This window comes from Chaetodon trifascialis, chromosome 7 (genome assembly GCF_039877785.1).
Source record: "Chaetodon trifascialis isolate fChaTrf1 chromosome 7, fChaTrf1.hap1, whole genome shotgun sequence".
NCBI lineage: Eukaryota > Metazoa > Chordata > Actinopteri > Chaetodontiformes > Chaetodontidae > Chaetodon > Chaetodon trifascialis.
In genome coordinates this window covers 5,891,526-5,913,224 of record NC_092062.1, presented here as the reverse complement: position 1 = coordinate 5,913,224, position 21,699 = coordinate 5,891,526, and the positions used below count along the sequence as shown (strand labels likewise).

At 42.2% G+C, this 21,699-nt stretch overlaps 1 protein-coding gene across 2 annotated transcripts in view; it reads right to left on the bottom strand.

Annotated features, from left to right (window-relative positions):
* znrf2b (zinc and ring finger 2b) overlaps positions 1-21,206 on the bottom strand; it is a 33,790-nt gene extending 12,584 nt beyond the window's left edge. The window contains exons 1-2 of one of the 2 annotated variants that reach the window (XM_070966270.1): positions 20,300-21,206; positions 2,599-2,694 (exon numbers count right to left, since the gene is read on the bottom strand). In XM_070966270.1, coding sequence (XP_070822371.1) covers positions 2,599-2,694; positions 20,300-20,711 — 508 coding nt within the window. In that variant the 5' untranslated portion in view covers positions 20,712-21,206. The remainder of the gene's footprint in view (positions 1-2,598; positions 2,695-20,299) is intronic. The other variant, XM_070966271.1, reaches the window with a different exon arrangement.
* Between the last annotated feature and the right edge of the window lie 493 nt (positions 21,207-21,699).

The window sequence follows — 21,699 nt, the reverse complement described above, 5'->3', positions numbered from 1 at the left end:
CTCCATTTTGGTGTCATTTTTCTGGCTCTGGCTGCTGATTTCCCTGTTTGTAATCCCACCTACAAAGGCCTGGTTGGCTCAGTGGTTTTTCCAACTGGGAAGACAGCCGGCAGCACAACACCGGAACTATTTGAAATGCTGAATGCAGAAAATTTGGGTCCCATCCAGACTTCCTGTGTTTGGAAGTTTTTTGGAAGCCTGTCTCATCTTTCTCTCTCTCCTTCCCCCCCTCTTCTCCTGCTCCCCTCGCCTGTAAACTGCCCCGTCCTTGCCTAATCTCTTCTTTCTCCTCATGTGTCCCTCCCTGAGGTCTCCTGTTCCCTTCCATCCCTGTGATCGATCCATGTCCCCTTTCTGTCTATCAAGGTAAACCAAAACTTCAGAATAATATGAATTTCCATATTGTCTCAAATAAAAGTCAGGTCTCAAGCTACAAGGGTGGATAAACTCCTGGTGCCTGTCATATAATGTGAATGCCAACTAGACATGATGTACATTTCTCTTTAATTTAATAAATTCAACAACATAATCATGCTATATTCAAAACTTGGTTGTTCTGGATTACTCATTTTAAGCGTTATCGTTTAATTTCAGTCACTGTGCGTGGATGTGTGTTAAAGTGGCAATCTTGAAGATGGATGATTTGGTAAACCCCTGTAGTTATCGGTGCTGACGGTTAATGTGAGTCAGGTCACATAAGTCTGGGGGTAACAAAACAAAGAACTGTCATTTTAATAATGGAGTCGGGCAATAATTGTCACTTTTCCACAATTCTGTGAGCAACTGTGACCTGATTTTATGCTGCAAACTGCATGAGTCAGCGAACAGCAGGACACAGTAAAACTAAAAGTTTGTTAGCTTGCTGAGAAGTTGGCTTGCAGGTTGTCACCTGCAGCTCTTAACAGCTCGCTTCTTGTTCCATTACTCCCTGCAATATTTCAAACTGATCTACTGTCACAAAATGCTGAAAATGACTGTGTCTTGACTGTTCGACACATTTTTGATGAGAGAATGCAGTAAGTATAAGTAAAGCTTACCTGTGACTACTTCATAATAAAAGTCAACTTGTTGTTTCACCAGTTAAATGCCTTTAATGTGAAGCTGGCACTCTTTGAGATTATAATTTAATATTTCAGCAAACTGTTTTGTTTTGATGTACAAATGCCAGTTGAGGTAAATAAAGGCCCTGGCCACTATTTGAAGATTTACAGTAATATAGTTGTTTTTTAGTGACAGCAATAACTATTTTTTTGTTTTTACAAGCTAGGTAAGCACAACCTAAGCCCAGCCTAACAGCACCTTTGCAATTTGTTTATTACTTACAATTTATCTGCATTCATATGCAGATATCTGTTTATAGAGATTACTTGAAATGTTGCCATCGCATCTCACTTTGCTTATCGGACTGAAGAGGAGGTCTTGACCTGGATATGTGTTATTTGTTACCCAGATATCTGCTGGCTCCATCAGACATCCCAAAACATCGGACTTTGTTCCCAAAGGTTAAACTGTCATCATACAATTGCTACTCGGTTCTAAGATTGAGCTAACATAGCTTCCTAAATGTGACTAAAAAGTGACTGGATTTTGGGATACCTTGCTAACCATCAAAACATTTTTGGGTTATGCTTTTAAACTGAAAAATAAATATTGACTGAACTCTCAAATATCACGTGTCGGGTTCAGATGTGTTATAAAAAGCAGAGGCAGACCAAGGGGCCATATATTTTTATCATCTCACATGTCTGACTGGAGAATTCATTCTGCATGTCTGGGACATCTGACATAGCAGTCTATAAAATGCGCCATAAAACCTGATTGTATCATACTGGCTTTAACTTCAGTGTGGGGATTTTTTTGAATAACCCTTACAAATCTGTGACATCAGCCCATATTTGTAAGTTGGGTCTCAGGAGGAAAGGGTAGAGGGGTTTAGCAGAGAGAACAATAAAAACATAAACAAACAAATAAAAGAACACTTAGCAGAGTGATGAAATTTTCCCCTTGTCACATTAACCATGGTTGTGGTGTCCTTAAATACATAACAGTATAACAGATCATTGATAAATAAAATAAGAAGCTGCCCTCAGGCAACCACAGTGTTAGTCTACAGTTTTGGAAATATTTCAGAAAGATTACACAAGATTTCACAGGGAAGCAGACTGCAAACAGAGGATCAAGTTACATAACCAGAAAACTGTGACCGTCTCGTTTCATGAGAAAGTTAGCCATTTTTTGAATGCAACAGTGATTATCATCTCTAGGATAATTATAAGGCTGTTGGAGGGTGACATTATTAGCACATAATGTCTTGCATAAATATCATGCATAAATTTACAGATTCTTCTGTTTTTCTTTGTTCAGTGTAACAGTACTGTTGTTGTTCTGCTCACCCACACAATACAGTCATATATTGTGTGTAATTATACTGATTTTTTGGTTTAGGATACAGAACCCTCAGTTAACTCTAACTTAAGTATACTGATTTATATTCTAGTTTTATGTGCTGACTGTTTGTTCTGCAGCTACACAGTGCATGCCCTTGCCTTCTTCATATAATATCTGTAAAGTAAGTGAAGAAGTAACGGTCTGTCCTACCGTTATATGTCACTCTGGGTTTGGTTAAGCACAAGACCAGGTGAAGGTCCATCTCCTCTGAAGACACAAACTTGGAGCAGACAGGGCACTTGAAGCCTGGGAGACAGGGAAAACACACAAAGAGTGAATGAATGATTTTTTTACCATCTCTTTTCAGCCCCATTTGTTGTGGTGTTTTTGCACCACATTTTCAGCAATCACTTGTCAGTTTGTGCAGTACAGCACACTAATAGCTAATATGGCAGTATTAGCCTCAACTAATGATTCCTTAAAAAAATCATAGTGGAGCTTTAAGGATTCTAACTTTGTAGAGGTTTTCACCAGCTTGGTACTTATTTTCTGATTTGCTGATATAGTTGTGAAAGGCAGCAAACAATTTAAAGCTAAAAATACTGTATATCAGAAATAACCAGCTAAAAATTGTGTTTCATAAGAAATACTAGCGTGGAGTATGTGCCTTGAATATGTATAACAACAATCACCCACAGTTAAGATGTTGTTGTCAGTCACTGATCATATATGTGTGCAGATTTATTCATTGATAATCATTTTAATAATGACACACATGACAGCAAATCCTGCAGTTACCACTGACACTACTGTGCCCCGTGTCACAGACGACCTTCAGAGCCACCCACATCCATCATCCATCAGCTGTTTGCATACAGTTCTGCAACAGGGCGCACTGACAAGTGACACATGTCAGACGGATGACTGTAAATGTATAGTATAGTAAAATCTGTCCACGTGCCGTAATACCGACAGGATAAATAGATTAGTACAGCCAGAAACAGGCTGTCTACTGCTTGTCTGACCTATTTAAGTGAATCACAACACACAAACGCACATATGCATCTACAGGATGCCAACTCTCAAGATCTCCTGGCCATCTGCTGCCAATTAGGAATGTATAGTCTAGGTGCATTCATTTGAGAGAGGGATAAAGAGGAATTCCAGCTCTGCACAACTCCAAAAATCATTCTGAACAATGCTGAAAGCGAAGACTCAGCACGACCTGTACTCCCGTGATGACTCACCCGGTAAACTGTATGGGATGCTGTCCAGGAAATTAAATTGCTGTGTGTGTGTGTGTGTGTGTGTGTGTGTGTGTGTGTGTGTGTGTGTGTGTGTGTGTGTGTGTGTGTGTCAGTCGGTCACGCTTGCTCTTGGTGGCTTTAAAACTCTGGCCTCTTAAAAGAATATTTCTCCTAACATCACTCACATCGGGTGAAATATGACAAAAGTGGGATTTAAAACCCTGGAGCAATGTCTATGTTTCAGTTTCCTCTTATGTTTATTGCCCTACAGCAAATTCTGCTGCTGGGATTCATACTCACAGAATTACTGGAAACAACTGGTAAATTAAAACAAAACAACAAAGTATCACAATCTGAAACATCTGCTGCCTTGAGGAACAAATGAAAGCTGTAAATTCCCAAAACAATGAAGAAAGGTGGACATGTTTGAATGAGGAGGCAATATTATGATCATTAAAAAGTTTCCTCTCTCTTCATGCAAGCAGATGATTGAAGACTGGGGAAGTTAAACATCATCACTGTGCTCTGAGGAGAGAAGTGCATCTTTTTAGTTTCAGTAAGAAGAGGAAGAACAAAAGAGGAAGACCAATTATGACACTGGAGTCACTGGATTTCCACTCAACGACAATTACATGCAGCACTTCTCATGTCACAGTGGGCAGTTTTGTTACACATTTTATGAGCATTGTTCTCTGTTAGCAGTTACTTTGTAATGGTGGAGAGTCTTGTGTCTCAAAGACCTGACAGCTAGGCTGGTGGGAGCTTGGTTTAAAATGAAGGAGCACCACGGCAGTCCTGGTTAAGGGCTTAGCATGGTCCCTGCACTAAATCATGCGTCCCCTGCCCTGTGACTATGTCCACACTGTCAACAACGATTAATATGTACACATTTGCAGTCATGCAGCCTATGAAAGCAGGAGGAGCTGCATGTGAGCTTGCTTGCTCGTTCTTTTTGTCTTTGAAATTGAAAATCTTTCAAATCTGTTTGCTGGCATGTTTTTGAAGGACATGGTTGAGGAAGTAATTGGGTCAGATGTACCACAGACCAAAGAGCCAAGGAGGATGTGTGCAGTCATCACGAATGAAGATGCAGTTTTTTAGATTTAGAGAGGCTTGTAATTCTTTTGCTTATGTGCAGGCAAGATTGAGAAGACAGGTGCAGGATCCATGCAACGGGCCTTTGGGGGTTTGGCATGATGCTAACAATGTCCCACAGTAAAAACTTCTGAAACTTAAAGAACTGCCTAACAAGCACTGGACATTCAGTAGATTCCCATCACTCCAGAGAACTCTCAAGTGACTGCATGTCCACCCCTGGTGAAATCCTCTAGGAAGCCAGGATGCAAATGAGAATCTACTTTGGGCCAAAAACCATGTTGGAGTCCAAACCAGATTTATGTGACACCTGAGGCAAAACAAGCTCTCATGTGAATAAGGATGCTGTAGTCAGGTGATGAGAGATGGAACTGTTATCCTTTGGTTCCTTCAAGCACACGAAAACCTGAAAGGCCAGGAATGACCTGGCACAGAATAAGCCTGACAAGATGACCTTAAGTACGGTTGAGGCTCAACATCTCGCCAAGGATCGGGATCAGTGGGAGGGAGCACACAGTGGCCTTACACTCCACAGGGGACAAACAGAATTAAATGGGAGAAAGTTAGGCCAAATAAACAGTAAACAGTAAATAAACAGTGAGTATGTTGTTTGCCACAAAACAATTGCATCAGGTCAGTCTGTAACAGTCACAAAAATCTGAACAAAGTTTTGCACCTTATATCAAGCCTCATTGCAAATACATTTTATAAATGCACTGTCTGTGAGACCATTGTGTAATAATCTGTAGTGCTCCATAGTGACTGGGTGCACAAATAATGAGGCCATCCCTACATTAGGGTGAGTGAGTGAAAACATTTGGGAAGATGTGTCTGGTTTCCAAAAGACTAGTGGAAAATCCAACATAGAATACACTAATGGCCGTAGAGATGAATCTGTGAAGGAAGCTGCATCTATTCAAATTTGCTGTGTGGGAGATGCAAGTTTTTAAAATGTCATCAGCATCTCATCAGTGGAGTCAGAAATGCTGTGTGTCATAGATGAAAAAATAGAGAGGACAAAGTGAGTTTGTGTTGACTTGGTGAGGTTTATATACTATCAAAGCTGGGCAAATTTTTAAAAAAGGGAAGCCATTTCCTGTTACAACATGTTCGCACATGACAGTGCAGCCCGCTGAGGACTCTTGTCTTCTGGGGAAGTTACAAAATATGATACTGACAAGCAGATCATCCCCTAGTTAATGATATTTATACTGCAGTCTCTCTTCTTACAGCCCACAAGTGTGGCTGTTACTGCAGTGAACAGTCAATTCCATCTCTACAAAGACTGAAAGAACACCAACAGAACGACCAAAAGTACAAGATCTTGGATAATGATGAATGAGATGAGGTTTCACCACATGGCAGGGTCTCTTCTACTGCTGGTACTATTTCAACTACTGATGGTGCAGCAATTGTACTTTATGAAGTAAATTATCTGCATCATGCTTGATGCCTTAAATGCTGACGATGCAGAAATAAGACATTTGCACCCATCTTCACCCCTCTATGAGGCTGTACTCAGTTGTGAGTCGAGCTGCACACATCAGCTCACACTGGTAATACAAGGATGCTGATATTTGGCAGAAATTATGCTTACATCTAAGCTGAGCATGTTTGCATGCTAACGTTCACAAATTAGCATTAAACACATATGAGAGTTCAGGCTGATGGGAAAGTATTGATAAAACAGAAATGATGACCTGGTGATGAAAGGTGATGGGATCAGAGTTTTTACATTTCCTCCTGAGGGGGCCGTGAATGTGTGTTCCAAATGCAACACCAATCTCTTGAATAGCTGTCAAGCTATCTCAATGAAAAGCGGTCTGGAAGTGCATGGGACTTCGGAACTGGTGGAGGGTAGAGTTGGGCCGTCCTAACTAATAATAATTCATAAGTGTTTGTTTTTCCATTCTTCTTCTTAAAAGATAACAAGAAATACATCAGGATGTGTATGAAATGGCAGCCAAGAACAGGTTAAAGCAAACCTATCTACTCATAGCTTAGAACCTGCTGGAATTCTTTTTTACTTCACGAAACTCCACCACGAATTCACTTTTCTCCTCCATTGTATTCTTTGTGCTGAAAAACCCCAACGTGACACACACATATACAGTTCTGCTGAAAGAGCTGCGAGCAAGCCAACAGCCACTTGGCCACAGTTTAAAGACTTTACACACCGATAATCAGGATTCTTCAGAGTTTTGACTGAATAAGCACCACATCACTGATCCCTATCTTATCTGCTGTTTTGAGAGCATCCCAGTGTACAGTGTTCATTATCCACTGTCCTTAACTCAGCTCTCCTCCAGCCCCTGAATCAGCACATCCTGGACTCCATGCTATTAAATGGGATTTATGAATCATCATTTTATCGATTAGTTCAGCGATCATCGACAAGCCTGGCTGCAACCCATCCCAGCACCTATAACACCTATAAGCATATGCACGAACAGAGGTTCTTAGAAACACTTTAATTCTCGCTTTAGTTTTTACCAAGGCAGGCAAATTCTCGAGTTGAAAATTGCTTAGATAAGGAGTAGGTAGGGCTTTCAGAGGGCAGACATCAATCAGGAGTGACTAAATTACCTCCTCTCTTTCTCGTTCTGCAGTGCTCCTCTCTGCCATGTGTTGCTGACAGTTTGGTAAATGAGCACTACAGGAAACTGAGGTTCTCTGACGCACAGGCAAAAGGCAAAAGGCAAACAGCATGAATATTTGTAGGTTGTTCCAATGACATATTATTTTGGTTTTCTGATCCTGATTTTAATTCATGATGTTTTATACTATGCACCGAGGTTTAAAATAACGATTAGCTTGTCCTGTAAATGACACCTTTTGCTCTGTAGGCCAGAGAGAATTAGACAGACATGGGAGCTGAGTCGATGCAGGAGACCAGTGAGGGTCATCCCATTGATAGCTGAGCTGAGGAACAGTTGGCCTGTATAATTCATATTACTGGCACCTGCACTCCAAGGAACATGGAGAGGGTAAAAAAGGAAGTAGAGTGAAAATAGAATCGGAGGGAGGGGGCTGAATAAATGTGCTTTCAGTTGCTGGGAAATGGGTTTAAGTAGGGTAAATGAGGAGAGCTCTTCCTTCTGTTGGGCTAATGTACCAATGCCTTCTACCTCTGTCAGTTGGTGGGTCTCTCCATCTCTCCCTCAGTAAACATTAGCATCACACATGAACACAGAGCACCAGGAGGCAGCCATGGAAAGACCAAAATATCCCACTCAGGTCCAAGTAAGGTCATGTAGAAAATAACACCTTCCATTGCAATCCAACACTGCATAAATGTAAGAACAATTTGTTGTTAGATGCTGTTGCTGTTTCTTGGCGAACAACTTCTGGTTGGAGTGACTGTGCACAGCTTCCTGCTGTAGTTACTTGCAGCAGCCTGGACAGAGACCTTTACTAAAATTGACCATATCTGGCTGAAGATGATTCACACAAGTGCTAGATGGATTGAAGACCTGGTTTTTGTCAAGATAAAGTGACAGCTCATAACTACCCCTAAAACCAATAACTGTAGTTTTTACATTTCTGTTGAGTACAAATTCAACAGTTACAGCCCAGTGATCAGTTTTAGAGGTATTGGTAGGCATATATTTGAACTTTCAACAGAGCCAAGCTAGCTGTTCCCCCCTTCCTCCTGTTGCTATGCAAAGCTAGGCTAACCACATCCCGTCCGCAGTACAGTCAATATGCCTTGTTCGTTCAGACCGTAATAACGAGGAAGTGGGAAAAACATCAGTGTCATCTTCGGAGTTGTTTCTACTGTTCCCATTTCTACAATTGTGGTCACAAGTGACGGTAAAGGTTCCACCAAGCGGTGTGTGCTGTTAGTCATGTGCCATCTGAGACTCGGCAGATGGACACTTAGGAAAAACGGTGGGAGGGGGGTAAAAAAACAGTCGGCTGGCAAACAAACCAAAGGCTTTAAGTGCCTGCTGACTGGCTCTTTATGCTGTACATGTGGATAGGGCATGGCTGTATGAGTGTTGCCACAACAGGCTGAATACACTCACAGTCATCCTAGCCAAGTTAGTGTGGAAAACACACTACCTGCTGTGCCTTTACTCTGACTGTGTGTGGTAGGTCTGCTTTGATCAGCAGGAGGTCTGGAACACAAAACAGCTGAAAACAGCTGACTGAATGATAACTATCAAAAACTATCAGAGGATGTGTGGGTCATAAATCATGATTCATCTCAACAGCACTGTACTCATCAACAACATTATTCTCACTCACACACCTTCATACTCTCTCACATAAATTGCCTTATAGTGGTGTACATGAGACACAATAGTTGTAAGCAGGGCTGGAAGTGATGAACCTACAGAGAATTCTCACCTGCAGTTCTCCTCAGTGCTATGAAGTGTTCGGCATCGTTCAGGTCATTGTTTTGGTTTTCAGGCTTGTAACTTGTCTCAGCACTCTCATCAACCTTGTCTCCAGCAGCAGCAGGCAGCTGTTTTCAGTGAAAGAGCTCTGATGAACCCACTGTATGCTATCTGCTCAACCCCAAGCAGCACACAGACACTGTTAGACACCAGCTGGTGAAAAGAGTGGGGCATTTAGCAGCTAAAGAGACCAAAGCAGAACTAAAGGGAGAATACATTTTGGACTTACATTCATCAGGAGGCCAGGAACACAACTTCAAGTGACTGCTAATGTTTCTGTGCGTCTGGTGGATCTGCAAATAAGCAACTGTTTGCAATCCTGGTAGTACTAAAGATGTGATTAGGGGATAATATGCTAATTTTTTGCATACTCCTTACTCAACTGCCCCTGGGTGGCAAAAGAAAATCAATTACTGCACTAAGCACTCTTTATGAACTCATTATCACACCATAAAACAAATGAATCTAGTTGGCAGACACTCCACGCTGCAGTCTAGTCTCATACACTTCACTAATAATTGAATTTGGCACAGTAAATAAAGTATATTAAGTTGATTTTCAGTTCCACTTTACTCTCTGTATAAGCTTTCTCTCTTTTGCTTTCCTCTAATAGTCTGTTAACATACTTTAAAACATCAATATCATTTAACTAATTAAAAGGTGCATCATGTGCATGACGTGGCTCAAAGCAGGACAGGTATTTTCTGTCTCTTAGTGTTGGTCTCTTCATTTTTAATGAGCTCAGGGTGGCTTAAACTCACAAGTATAGAAAGATGTGTTTCTTTGGGCGGGTATTTATTTACACACTGAGGAATTAACACTGGCTAACGTCAGTGACTAAGGGCTTGGAGTGAAGCAGGCCTAAAAAGAGCTTTCATGTAGAGTTCAACATTGTCTGTCACTGACCAATTGCTAACAACCTTCAAAGTGCTGACCTGTGAAGAACCAGAGTCCAAAATGGAGGGAAGCTATCATGTTAGCTGTGTCATGTAATCTGTATTCACGACATTACCAAGCTGCCAGTTTCACAAAGACATGAGCATTTTGCTGTGTGGAAGCTAGGGGCAAGCTGTGGCCGCTAAACCTTAAGCTGCCAGTATGCTTCATCAGAGCTGCTTGTCAGGTGGTCGAACATCTTTGCAAACCTTCTACGATGGTCAGATTTTCACCCCACTGCTGCTGCCTGGAACTGCTATAACGACTTTATATGGTTGGACAGCACATCGTAAGAACCAGTTCTAGCATGACCAAGCCCTTAAGATGTCAGGACGCTTCAGACAAAGTGCTTGTTGGATTGTTAAACCATCTACTCCCACATCTTTCCGACCTGACGCCCTCAGTTTTGACGATTTTTGAAACTTTCCAAAGCAGACAATCAGACAGTCAAACCCACTTTATGCAGCAGCTGGCCATGTGTGTGGAGGTGAGAAAGCATGCGCCAACTCACAAAGGAGGAAGCAAGAAGTGAATCCAAACCCAAGCTTCAAAGCATCTCTCACTTAGTAATGTTGCAACTGCTGCTACATCCATGTAGTGAGAGATCAGCAGGTCTGCTGCAGTATTCAAATGAAGGGACGCAGCGGAGATTAGGAGAGCAGGTTAGGTAGCTACTGGCTTATCTCATCAAGATAGATTTCAGCTAACCTGGACTGACCACTGTTTACGCCATCATAGCTCAGCTCTGTGGTGCATGATCTCTTGGAACCTCACACTGACCTGTGGACATTTCTCCACTAAGACACAATATCATTGTATGAGTATGACTGTAGGACTGTGTCAGTATGACAGAGTGGGCAGGCACCACTGCTTCCTTGTTAATGAATAATGATAGGAACAGTAAAAATCTGCCAGACAGTGCTTTGTCTCCTCACTAGCCTCTTTGACAGCTCCAATCTGGCTTTAGCTCTTTACAGGAAACAGACTAGCAACAAATCCATCCTCGCTCTGCAGATGGACAATATCAACCACCATCTTTGAACTGTCTCACAAAGCAGAAACAGCCTCCTGGTGATTTTCATCAAAAGGAATAAAACAATGCAGCTACTGTGTGCGAAAATAATACACAAAAACAAAATGACCACGTTGTATTTACAACACACTTCATCAGTTATGGTGTACAATGTTACAGCTTGATCTTATATCTCATGGGAAATCCAAACTTATTATATGAATCAACCTTTTTCATCCTGTATGTACGAAGATGTGGATCGTGTAACTTCCATCATGGCAGCTTTGCAGAGGACACCTTCACTGATTATTACAGAACCGCAAACTTTTTTAACTGTATAACAGTATTAAAGCCTGCAATACTGTGACATGCATATTCCTGTATGGTTATGTACCCATGCATACCCTTGCAAATACAGATACATTGTATAGTTTTCTGTGATACTAATAAGCTAAAAATACTACTGACACACCTTTCCAAACAAATATAAGACATCACTATACAGTATTGGCCTGTTCACACCAGAGAGCGGGACAGTGAAAATCATCTTTGTGAAATGTTGTGGTCCTAGAAGCTCGGTGGCGTAGTGACGACTCCCCAGTTGGTGAACCACTGTAACTGGCAAGGTAACTGCTAGCTGTCTCTTATACACAATTTTGTTCAATAAAACAGTAACTGTGGCGCAGAAACAAAGCTCTCTGAGCTAACAAGCTTGCTTAGCACGGTCACTAAATGAGACAAAAAGTTCACACAGTTGATTCAAAAGATGTATTTGTATCATTGATTCATGTCAAACTATCGCACTGCTATTTTTTTTATTTTTGGAACAGCTAATACTAGCTTCCTTATATTCCTGCATTACTCTGAACAAACGAGATGACTGCCCAGACTATACTGAAAGAAATAGATTTTGCTCTCAAACTTAGTTGTTTCAAATGCTGCAGTGACCAGACCATTAAAAATACACACACAAAATAGTAGTGACTGTCACCCAAGCTGCCACCCAAAGATGGGAATCAGACCATCAAGACAGAAATGATGACATCATCAACAATACTTGACATTGACCTTGGCAGTGCTCGCACAGGTGACTATTCTGGAGGCTCACAGAACAGTTGTTGAAGGCGTTTCAGATGTGAATCTGAAACTGTCACACCAAAAATCACCCAAATTGTCAGTGAGTTACTTCACTATCGACTGTCTGCAGAGCAGAGGTTATATATATATATATAATGTAAAACACACTTTTTCATGGTTGTTAAAGAAAAATATGTTACTTGACTTGCCTTTTTTTATGATTTACTGTTTATCTTGTCAGTTAGCCACTCACAGTCTGGGGCACGCGTTCGACCAATGTTGTAATATAATAACAACTATTTTTAAACCTGGACCTTAATTTGGTGTCTAAATGACTAATCGGTACAAAAGGTTTTGGAATTGGCCCAGTAGACTGCCTCAGCCAGCAGTCACAAAATGGGCTGCAATGTGGGCTGCCCACATAATCTTAGTGGGCAACAGTGGCCATCAAAGTACACCCACTAAAAGTCAACATCACGGAAAGGATATCTTCACAGATGGACTTTTTTTGTGAAAGAGTAAGATCCTTTTAGTTTAACCAGAAACAGCTATCATTTCATTCTCCTCAAAGCCGCAAGAACTCATTTTCAAAACCAGTAACTCTATATCACAGATCATCATAAAACACACTTAAAAACACAAAATAAAACTCACCAAAACCATCGTTGTTAGACTTTCCACTGTTCCAACAATCACCAGCTCTGGCTTGGTTGAAATAACCCTAATTCACCAAATCAGATGTGAAAATATTATGGCTCTACACTCTGAATTTATAATGCTCAAACAAACCCTATTTGAAGGGAACTGAACATTGAATCTAGTAGGTTGGATGCTGATGATTGTTTTTCATGTTGTTTTCTGCTGAAGGTTATAACGTTACTGCAGTGGATGTTGAGCTAGCATTAGCTTTGCTGTCATAAGGATGTGTGTTTGTGCGTGTGTGTGTGTTGCTGCTGTATGTAATTTTGCTTCATGGACATGACCTGAAGGTAATGATACAACAGCATGAAAAATAAACAGAACTGCAAGAATTGATTTGCTTGGCAATGCCGCAGAACTTGGATTAGTACCTCGTGACAAGTTTGCTTAGACCATAGCTGTAATATCATCTGTAATGTTTGTGTAACCATATCAGCTGCAACATGAAGTGAAGCTAACACAGATCAGATTCCTGCTCAACATGTTTGGCAGTGAAGTTTTTAGTTTAAAAGCATTTATTATAGGTGATATTTAATGAGAAATGCAGCTAAACTCAGTCATAGTGATTTCCTGGCTGCAAAAACACTGACAGAGTTGCTGACGGGCAGTACTGGCTCAGGTCTGTGGGACCTGACCAATCAGAACAGACTGGGCTATTTGAGAGGGGGCCTTGGAGTTAAAACTAGTATTTCAGACAGAGGGTGAACAGAGGTGCTGCAGCAATGTACAGTTTTTTTGATCACTGACACTTGTAAACTTATTCTAGTACACCCCCAAATGAAAGCATGAACCTGGAAATGTGCACATTATGTTACTAGCTGCGTTTCCATTACAGTTGTTCGCAAAATAAAAGCAATATTTCTGAAATTTCGACAGAGTTCAAGTGCTGCTTGCAGGTGTTTCCATTGAACGGTTTTTTGCGAACTAACCGAAATTCTCGTAAATTCTCGGCCGTCCCGCGAGACTGGAAGATGGCCGAAAGCGTTATGCGTCTCGGTACACTGATCTCAGGAGCCGCTATGGCTGTTGCTGTACTTATTATGAACAGAAGGCGGAGGCAACGTATAACTGTTCAAAGGCAAAGCCCTTATGTGTGGCAGCGGCCACGAATAAGGGATTTCTGGGAGAAGATTGTAAAAGAGGAATTCACAGACGAACTGTGGATACAACATTTTCGGATGACCCGGGCCACGTTCAACGAGCTTTGCCATGTTCTTGAACCTCTTGTGGCACCAGATGCGACATGTAAATGCAAAAAAAGTGTTTCCATTACACTTTTGCGATACACTTTTTTATCGACACGTCTGAAAAACCACCTCATGAGAGCGTAAAAATGTTTTTGCGATATTTGAGAGGATTTTCGAAATATAGGTGTTTCCATTACCAGTATTTTATTGTGATATTTAGGTTTTGCGCATTTCTAGGGGTAATGGAAACGCAGCTAGAGACAGTGTCATCAGGACAGCTTCTTATTGCTTCTGGCATGTTTTGTCTGACTGATTCAGAATCACCATATTACAGCTTAATCAAAAATAATACTTAATAGTGCATTTCACAAATGATTAAACTGAGTGAACTTCAGTATTCATTGATATGGTTGGTGCTGCAGCAGCTCACTGTCACACAAACAGTCTAAGAGAGCGTAAGGTGAGTTATAGTATTCCACAAGAGCAGACAGCTGGTGCTGTCTCACCACAGGTCAAACAGGGACAAATGCTGCATGCTGTTTTCAGTCTGGCCTTGTGTAATAATCAACCTACAGTGTTTCTGTTTTGTAGTTCTTCAGGATTCAGTCCTAGAAAGATTCTGTAGCAATCCTTTATGCTTGTTTTGATGTTTCCCTCCTCCACCACACCTGATTCAAATGATCAGCTCGTCATCGAGCTCTGCAGTGGCTTGATAACGAGCTGATCATTTGAATCAGGTGTGTTGGAGCAGGAAACATCTAAAACATGCAGGGCAGGGGGCCCGAGGACCGGAATTGAGAAACACTGCACTAAGGCAAGAGTAGCGTACCATTAGCTACTTCACCATCTCAGTGTCGCTCCCTTGTACCAAGAAAACCAATGTTCAGGACAGAATGTCACAAGTCATTTTGTGGTTCTTGGAGCCACAGCAGTAGGGGTTGGAAAATGAAATGTTTGTTCTCAGGGTGGTGCTATAGGAAGAGCGTGGGGTATTGAAATTTAAAAGGGTGGATCACCATGAGAACCGAATATGCCCAGCAATTATCATGGAAATGTGCTTGTTAGATAATGGAGCATTGTGTCCAGAGAGCTGATATGTGCTGGTGCCACTTCACAGTCATCAGAGACGGGTAAGAACACTGCAGAGGTGTGACTGCCTGTCACACTGTGCCCACTGCCATGGCTTTTGGCCACCATACAAATGTATAGAATGGATATAGAGTCAAATTAAATGCATATTACAGAAGAATATTGCAGCTGGTGTTGTTATGATGAAGAGCAGTATGTACAGAATACAGTTTAAAGAATTATTTATTTATTTATTTTACATTTGACCCGGCTATAATTACTTTTCGTAGGGAAACAGCAACTTAGGTCCTTAAATCCAATTTGTCAGTCTGAGTCCCATCCTCTATGAGCACAGCCATGAAATCAAACGTTTGCAACAATTTAGAACTGTATCCATCCAAAGCAGACTGCTGAGCTGCTCTCACACTCTGCAATAGGAAGCTGTATCCATTCAAATCACACACTGACAAAAGGAAAGCATTTCCATCATGAGCCGACGGTCTAGCAGGGACGGAAATTCTGCAAACAGCCCAAAAATAACGGTTACAGACTTTGGACTGTGACATTCATTATCTTCCTGTGCACAAAGACTGCTTTACCAGGATATGAAGGCAGAACATAAATCTTTCCCAGGGTTTTTGAATTCTATGATTAGGTTTGATTCAAGGTTTTGAAAACAGAGATCAACTCAGACCATTTTGTGTCAGTCAGAGATGTTAATCTAAATATCTAGATAAACTAGATACGAACAAGCCAGATTATACAAAAAGATGGGCCACTGTGTGAAACATAAAACAGAATATGATGATTTGCTGATCCTTTTTGACATATACTCAAATGAAAACTGTACAAAGACAATACATTTAATGTTTGACCTTCATTGATTTTTTGTAAATATCTGCTTATTCTGAATCTGATGCAGCAACATGTTTCAAACAAGTTGGGACAGAAACAACTACAGGATGGGAAAGTAGTGGAATGCTCCAGAAACACCTGTTTGGAACATTCTACAGGTAAACAGGCTGATTGGTAACAGGTGATAGTACCATGATTGGGTATGAAAGGAGCAACGTGGAAAGGCTCCATGGATGGAGTGACATTTACCACTTTGAGTCATGTTTTTTTCCACACAGTCCAACATTTATTCTCTTTTTAGCTCTGTGTTGGTCTCCACCAGCTCCTGATGGAAATAGAGAGCCAAAGCCAACATTAGTGTTACATTAGTTGATGAAAACTAGGATGAAATATGTTCATCAATTACCTTTTTTTTCAATAACTAAGACGAGATGAGACGAGACCACCAGCAAAACCACAGTCGAGATTCAGTGTGTGTGTGTGTGTGTGTGTGTGTGTGTGTGTGTGTGTGTGTGTGTGTGTGTGTGTGTGTGTGTGTGTGTGTGTGTGTGTGTGTGTGTGTGTGTGTGTGTGTGAGAGAGAGAGAAAGAGAGAGAGTGTGTGTCTGTAAACACACGTGTCAGTTGTACACTCTTGTGTTTTGGGGCCTAAACTTAACCAAACTGAAACCTTTTAACCACATTAACCCTGTCAGAAAGGCTGTCTGGCAGGACGGCTTGGTGCGTCTCTGGGATGAGGACATGTTGGACAGACAGAGAAGTTGCTCTGGGCTTCAAACATTGTGAACAGATAAGTTGACATTGGAGTTAGCTGACAGCCTGAAGCGTACCCTTGAGCGTCTGTGTGAGACGGCAAGGGGCATGGCAAAGTGGCGGTATCTGACGGCCTGGTACTGAGAGCAGGTTGTTTTTTCACTTGTCACCTTTGACTGCTCATGATTCAGTCATTCATTTTACTGTTGCTGTTCATCCACAGAACACAGTGTCAACACTTTTCACTGGGACTATTTCTTCTGGGGAAAGAGGTTCCTCAGCAGTAGTAGTATATTTGGGTGGAGACAACTACAACTCCAAACACATCATCTCTCTCGCTCCCTCACACACACACACACACACACACACACACACACACACACACACACACACACACACACACACACACACACACACAGTGATATACAGGCCGTGTTGTGTCGTTCATCAGGTTGTTGTGTACAATTGATCTGGTGTGGTTTAAACCTTATCTGTGTATTTCTCAGAGGCATCGTGCTCTGTCAGCGTTCAGCACACTTCACTGAACAAACTGATCGATTGGTGAGCTGCTGGCTCCAGTATTACAAAGCTACTCTGCTGTATTTTCATCAAGACTATTGAGATGGTTAAATCTTGAGTCTTTAAATTAAGAACCAGCAACATTAACAGAGAGAACGCCACCTGCTAGCACAGCCTGCAGACACATATATGTGTGTGTGTGTGCGCGCGTGTGTGTGTGCGTGTGTGTGTACTATTGATTCATCCATGCACCCTTATAGAGGAAGGAAACTTGACAAGTTGAGTTAATTATTAGACGCCTGTCTGCTGACTCACACTTGAATTAACAAACTTTGTACACAACCTGCCACGTGTGCATGTACTATGCATGCAAGAGTGTTTGTTTTAGTAAAAACTCACTTGCATCAACATTGACATAAATACCTACCAGCGTTTTTTAAGCCTTTAATGCACTATGGTAAAATAAACAGACTAAAGGGACTGTGTGATGATGAACATCTCACGTGGAGGTGATATCGACGTGCTCTCGCTATAGCAATGACAATGCTAGGAGACCTCACACACAGCTGTTAACTGTGAATGTTCCAAGAATGGCTTAAAAGCAGAGAAGCCCCCTTCACAACAGTAAAATATATGTTGGCATGAAATTCCTGCTCTTTGACTGCTGCACAAGAGCACGTTATAATCACCATGCCAGCATGCAAAATGAATGCCTGTTAGATATGTGAGGCCAAGGCAGACACACCAGAATGTATACTTGTATTATGAGACAGAATTAAAGTTTTGCTAACAGGAGGGACATGAGAGCTCCTTTGCGCAAACTGAGGTTAAGCTCTGACAGTCTAATTATACCTGACAAACCAACACTGGGGATATGTGCCTTGTACTCCTCTCTTCGTTCATTGTGAGGACATTTAACCGTTTTCAGTATCAGGCATTTTATTAGCATATTAAGCAGAACATCATCTGAGCAACCATTATTGGTGACTCAGTAAACGCTGGAGAGACTGGTGTCATAAATCCCATTTTCTTCACTCAGGATCTGATCACTGTTCATGTGACTTCCTGTATATTCTTTACTCTGCTGGAAACTGTCCAACACGGCTGCAGCTTTTTGTCACGTCTCCCGGCTGCAACCACCTGCTCTCATCCACTTTCCAAGCGAGGCAGAATTTATCTCAAACAGGCCTGTTATCTTTCATCTTTGTTAAAATACTTCTAAGAGTCTGGAGAGTTTTTTTTTTAATCTTTATTCTGTGAGCAAAGGTTTTCCATCACTTTTCCTTCAGGTTAACCGGAAACTACATCCAGTCCACTTTTTTTTTTTTTAACACTACTTTTATAAAACACTGATTGTTGTCAATATAAAAAACGTCCAGAAGAGCACTGGTAAAAAAAAAAAATTAATTAAAAATCTGCAGCCAAATAAAAACACATCTGAAGTACTGTCAAGAACAAAACCAACAGGTGGTGATACAATCCTCACCCTAAAGACATGTTGGCCAATCAGAAGCCTGAAAAAAGCCATAACCAGACAGCTGCCAGCGACCAGAGGGAACACTGATGGACAGGTTGGATGATGTAGCAGTGACCTCCGTAGAACCTTCTGATGCCTCTGTTCCTCAATAAAAGTGAAAGTGTGCATTAATGTGTAAACATATGAAAAGTCCAGTTAGCACAGTTAGCACCCGCACTATTTTGGCCACATCTGCCATTGAATAAAACTGCCCCATGTCAAAAGAGAAGATAACGATGCAACGTCAAACAAAGGAGATAACGGCGTGCACTCAGTCATCACGAGCCAAAAGTTCTGCTCTTCATGTCAACACTGCCAACAGCTAGTGACCATCTTCACACTGGAAGCCATTTGCAGTGACCTAAAACTGAGCAAGTGTGTGGACAAAAAGCCAAAATACATGAACAACCAGCTCAACAACAGAAAAACATCTCAGTTCTACTTGAGGAACTCCTCCTGTGCTGTACTGATTGGCCACCTAAAAACAGCCTTGCCCTCTGATTGGATAACCTCAGCGCGCGACAAGGAGAGCTGTGGCTGACCCGTGGATGCTGTTGCAGTGTTGGTAATGACATCAGAACAGATGACGGGGTCACCTGATCAGCTTTAGGGCCTCGACTACGTGTTCAGTGGTCAGAGGGCTCCAGTCAGTGCAGCTGCTCCGGCTAATCGATGAAATCAGCAATAAGACATTCACACTGTTTATCTTAACGATGTTTGACTCCTCTCACATGTGCGAGTCATTGTCCTCACACATGAATGCCATGAAAAGCAGCAGGGGACACTCACTCAGTGGCTGGCTTCTCCATCACTGTCTGTGCACGTTATATCAACACCACCCTGCTTCCTGGTGGACCTTTGTGCTTTCTGAGTATGGATCAAGTTAATAAGGTGCCATTAAATGCCTCATCGTGGTCTCAGGCTTGATTTCATCATGTTTTATTCAAAACTGACAAAAAATTCTCAGAGCTGGTGTGATGTCTTTAAGTTGCTTGTTTTGTCCAACCAGCGGTCCAAAGCCCCAAAGTATTCAACGTACAGTGTAAAGAGAGGAAAGCAGCAGCCTGACTGACACCTGATCAGTGAACTGATGAACACTTTCAGCACAGAGCAGTCACTCAGGTCATGATCTGAGCATGCATCTGTGGGAGTTTACAGGTTACAGCTTTCTAAAACCAACACAAATTGGATATCTTGTTGGCTTCCTATATGTTTACGCTCAGTCTATTTAAATGAGACTATTTTTGGGACAAAATTTAGACTTCAGTGTTTCCTGGCCGATGCAGACTTTCTTGCTCGGGGTCATGACCTCTGCAATCTAAGCTCCAGCCCTGCTGTGTTTTCTTCATATTTTATTTGGTGAGCACATGTGTGGTCTGCTGTCACGTGATAGCATCAGTCTGAACACAGTGCTCACTCTGCTGCTCTGGAATCAGCTATTTAGAAGATAATAACAGTGTGAAATGTTTCCCCCATCTTCAAGCCTGTAAACCATCATCAGTCACTGAGCTGTGTCAACGCACCGCGGGGGCTCTGCCCTCTTACCTCCGAACAGATGAGGCGAGAGGTGTGCTGGTAGTGATCCGATCAGCAGCCGGGGACCTTCGTGCCCTCCGCCTGATCGCGCTCTGTCCGCCGCCTCCTCCGGGCTGCTGCCGCCGGACTCCTGGGAGCTGTAGGCTCCGCTGCTGTTCGGAATGTTGATGCCGGACTGAGGTCTGGTCCCGGAGCCTCCGGACCCCCCCACAGACCTTGCCCTGGCACCGAGGTGCTGGCTGGTGCTGGACGTGGCTCCGGACGCGCTGTACGCGTGGTACCTCACACCGCCGGCGGTGGTCCTGCTCACGTTACTGCCGTTGCTGTTGGACGTGCTGGAGGGCAGATCCGAACCGGAGTAGGCTCTGGTCCGTCCGTTAGCAGCTGGATTAGCGGTCGGGCTGCTCTGCTTTGCTCCCATGTTGACCTCCAGTGACTCGGCTTTGAAATATTAAAGAGACGTCCGATGAGCCACTGCGGGACGGTGCGCCAGATTTACGCCTGAGGCAGACGGTTAACAGGACCGACACTGGAAGAAAAGAGAAGCAGAACTAACTCTGCGCCGCTACGATCCCGTCGACATTAGGGAAATACAAGTTAGTGAAAAGTTGAACCCGCCATCTGTGCCAAGAGCTAAAGATGTGTGTAAAACTTTAGGAGCCGTCACCATCGTATTCCGTGCTGCAGGTAACGTTAACGGGGATCCGTGCTCGTCTGAGCCGCTGCTGAGGACCCGCTGAGCTCTGGCTGCTGGTTCCTTCTTAGGGTCCGCTCCGCCATGGCTCCCGAGCAGCATGAAGGAGCGACGAGTCGGGCTCCTCACACCTCCCCAACTGATAACACATTGCTCAAAAGGAAGTGATAGAGGAGAAAGCGCTGCACAAAACCGTTTTTTTCAACGGCACCAAGGAGACTCGGTGCACTAGCTAGCCGTCAAGTTAACTGAACTGAGTAGTATTTCCGCGAAGAAGTTTCAAAATAAAGCCACTGCGGTGGTTTATACCAGAAACTGTAGCGTTGACATTGTCAATGTTAACGTTGACAATTTCCAATATAAAACGTTGTAGTTTTCATTGATTAAAAAAATGTTTTAGAGAGGTGCTACTTATGGTCATCTTAGAGACTGTAGTTTATAGCACTGTCTGTACACCAAGAGGTGTTTCCTTACTGTCATAGTTTATATTCAGGGACACTTATTCTGCCAGGAAGCCAATACTGTTATCAGTATTAATAAACTGAGCAATACATTTCAGCATTGAACAAGCCAAAGGTCTACAGTCATGCTACGGATACTCTGTGAGACTACACACCAGTACTTCAAGCTAAATGCTAACATCAATATACTAAAATATGAAGATGCTGATGCTAACTTAATCTTAGCTAATATTCGCTAATTAGTGTAATAGGAC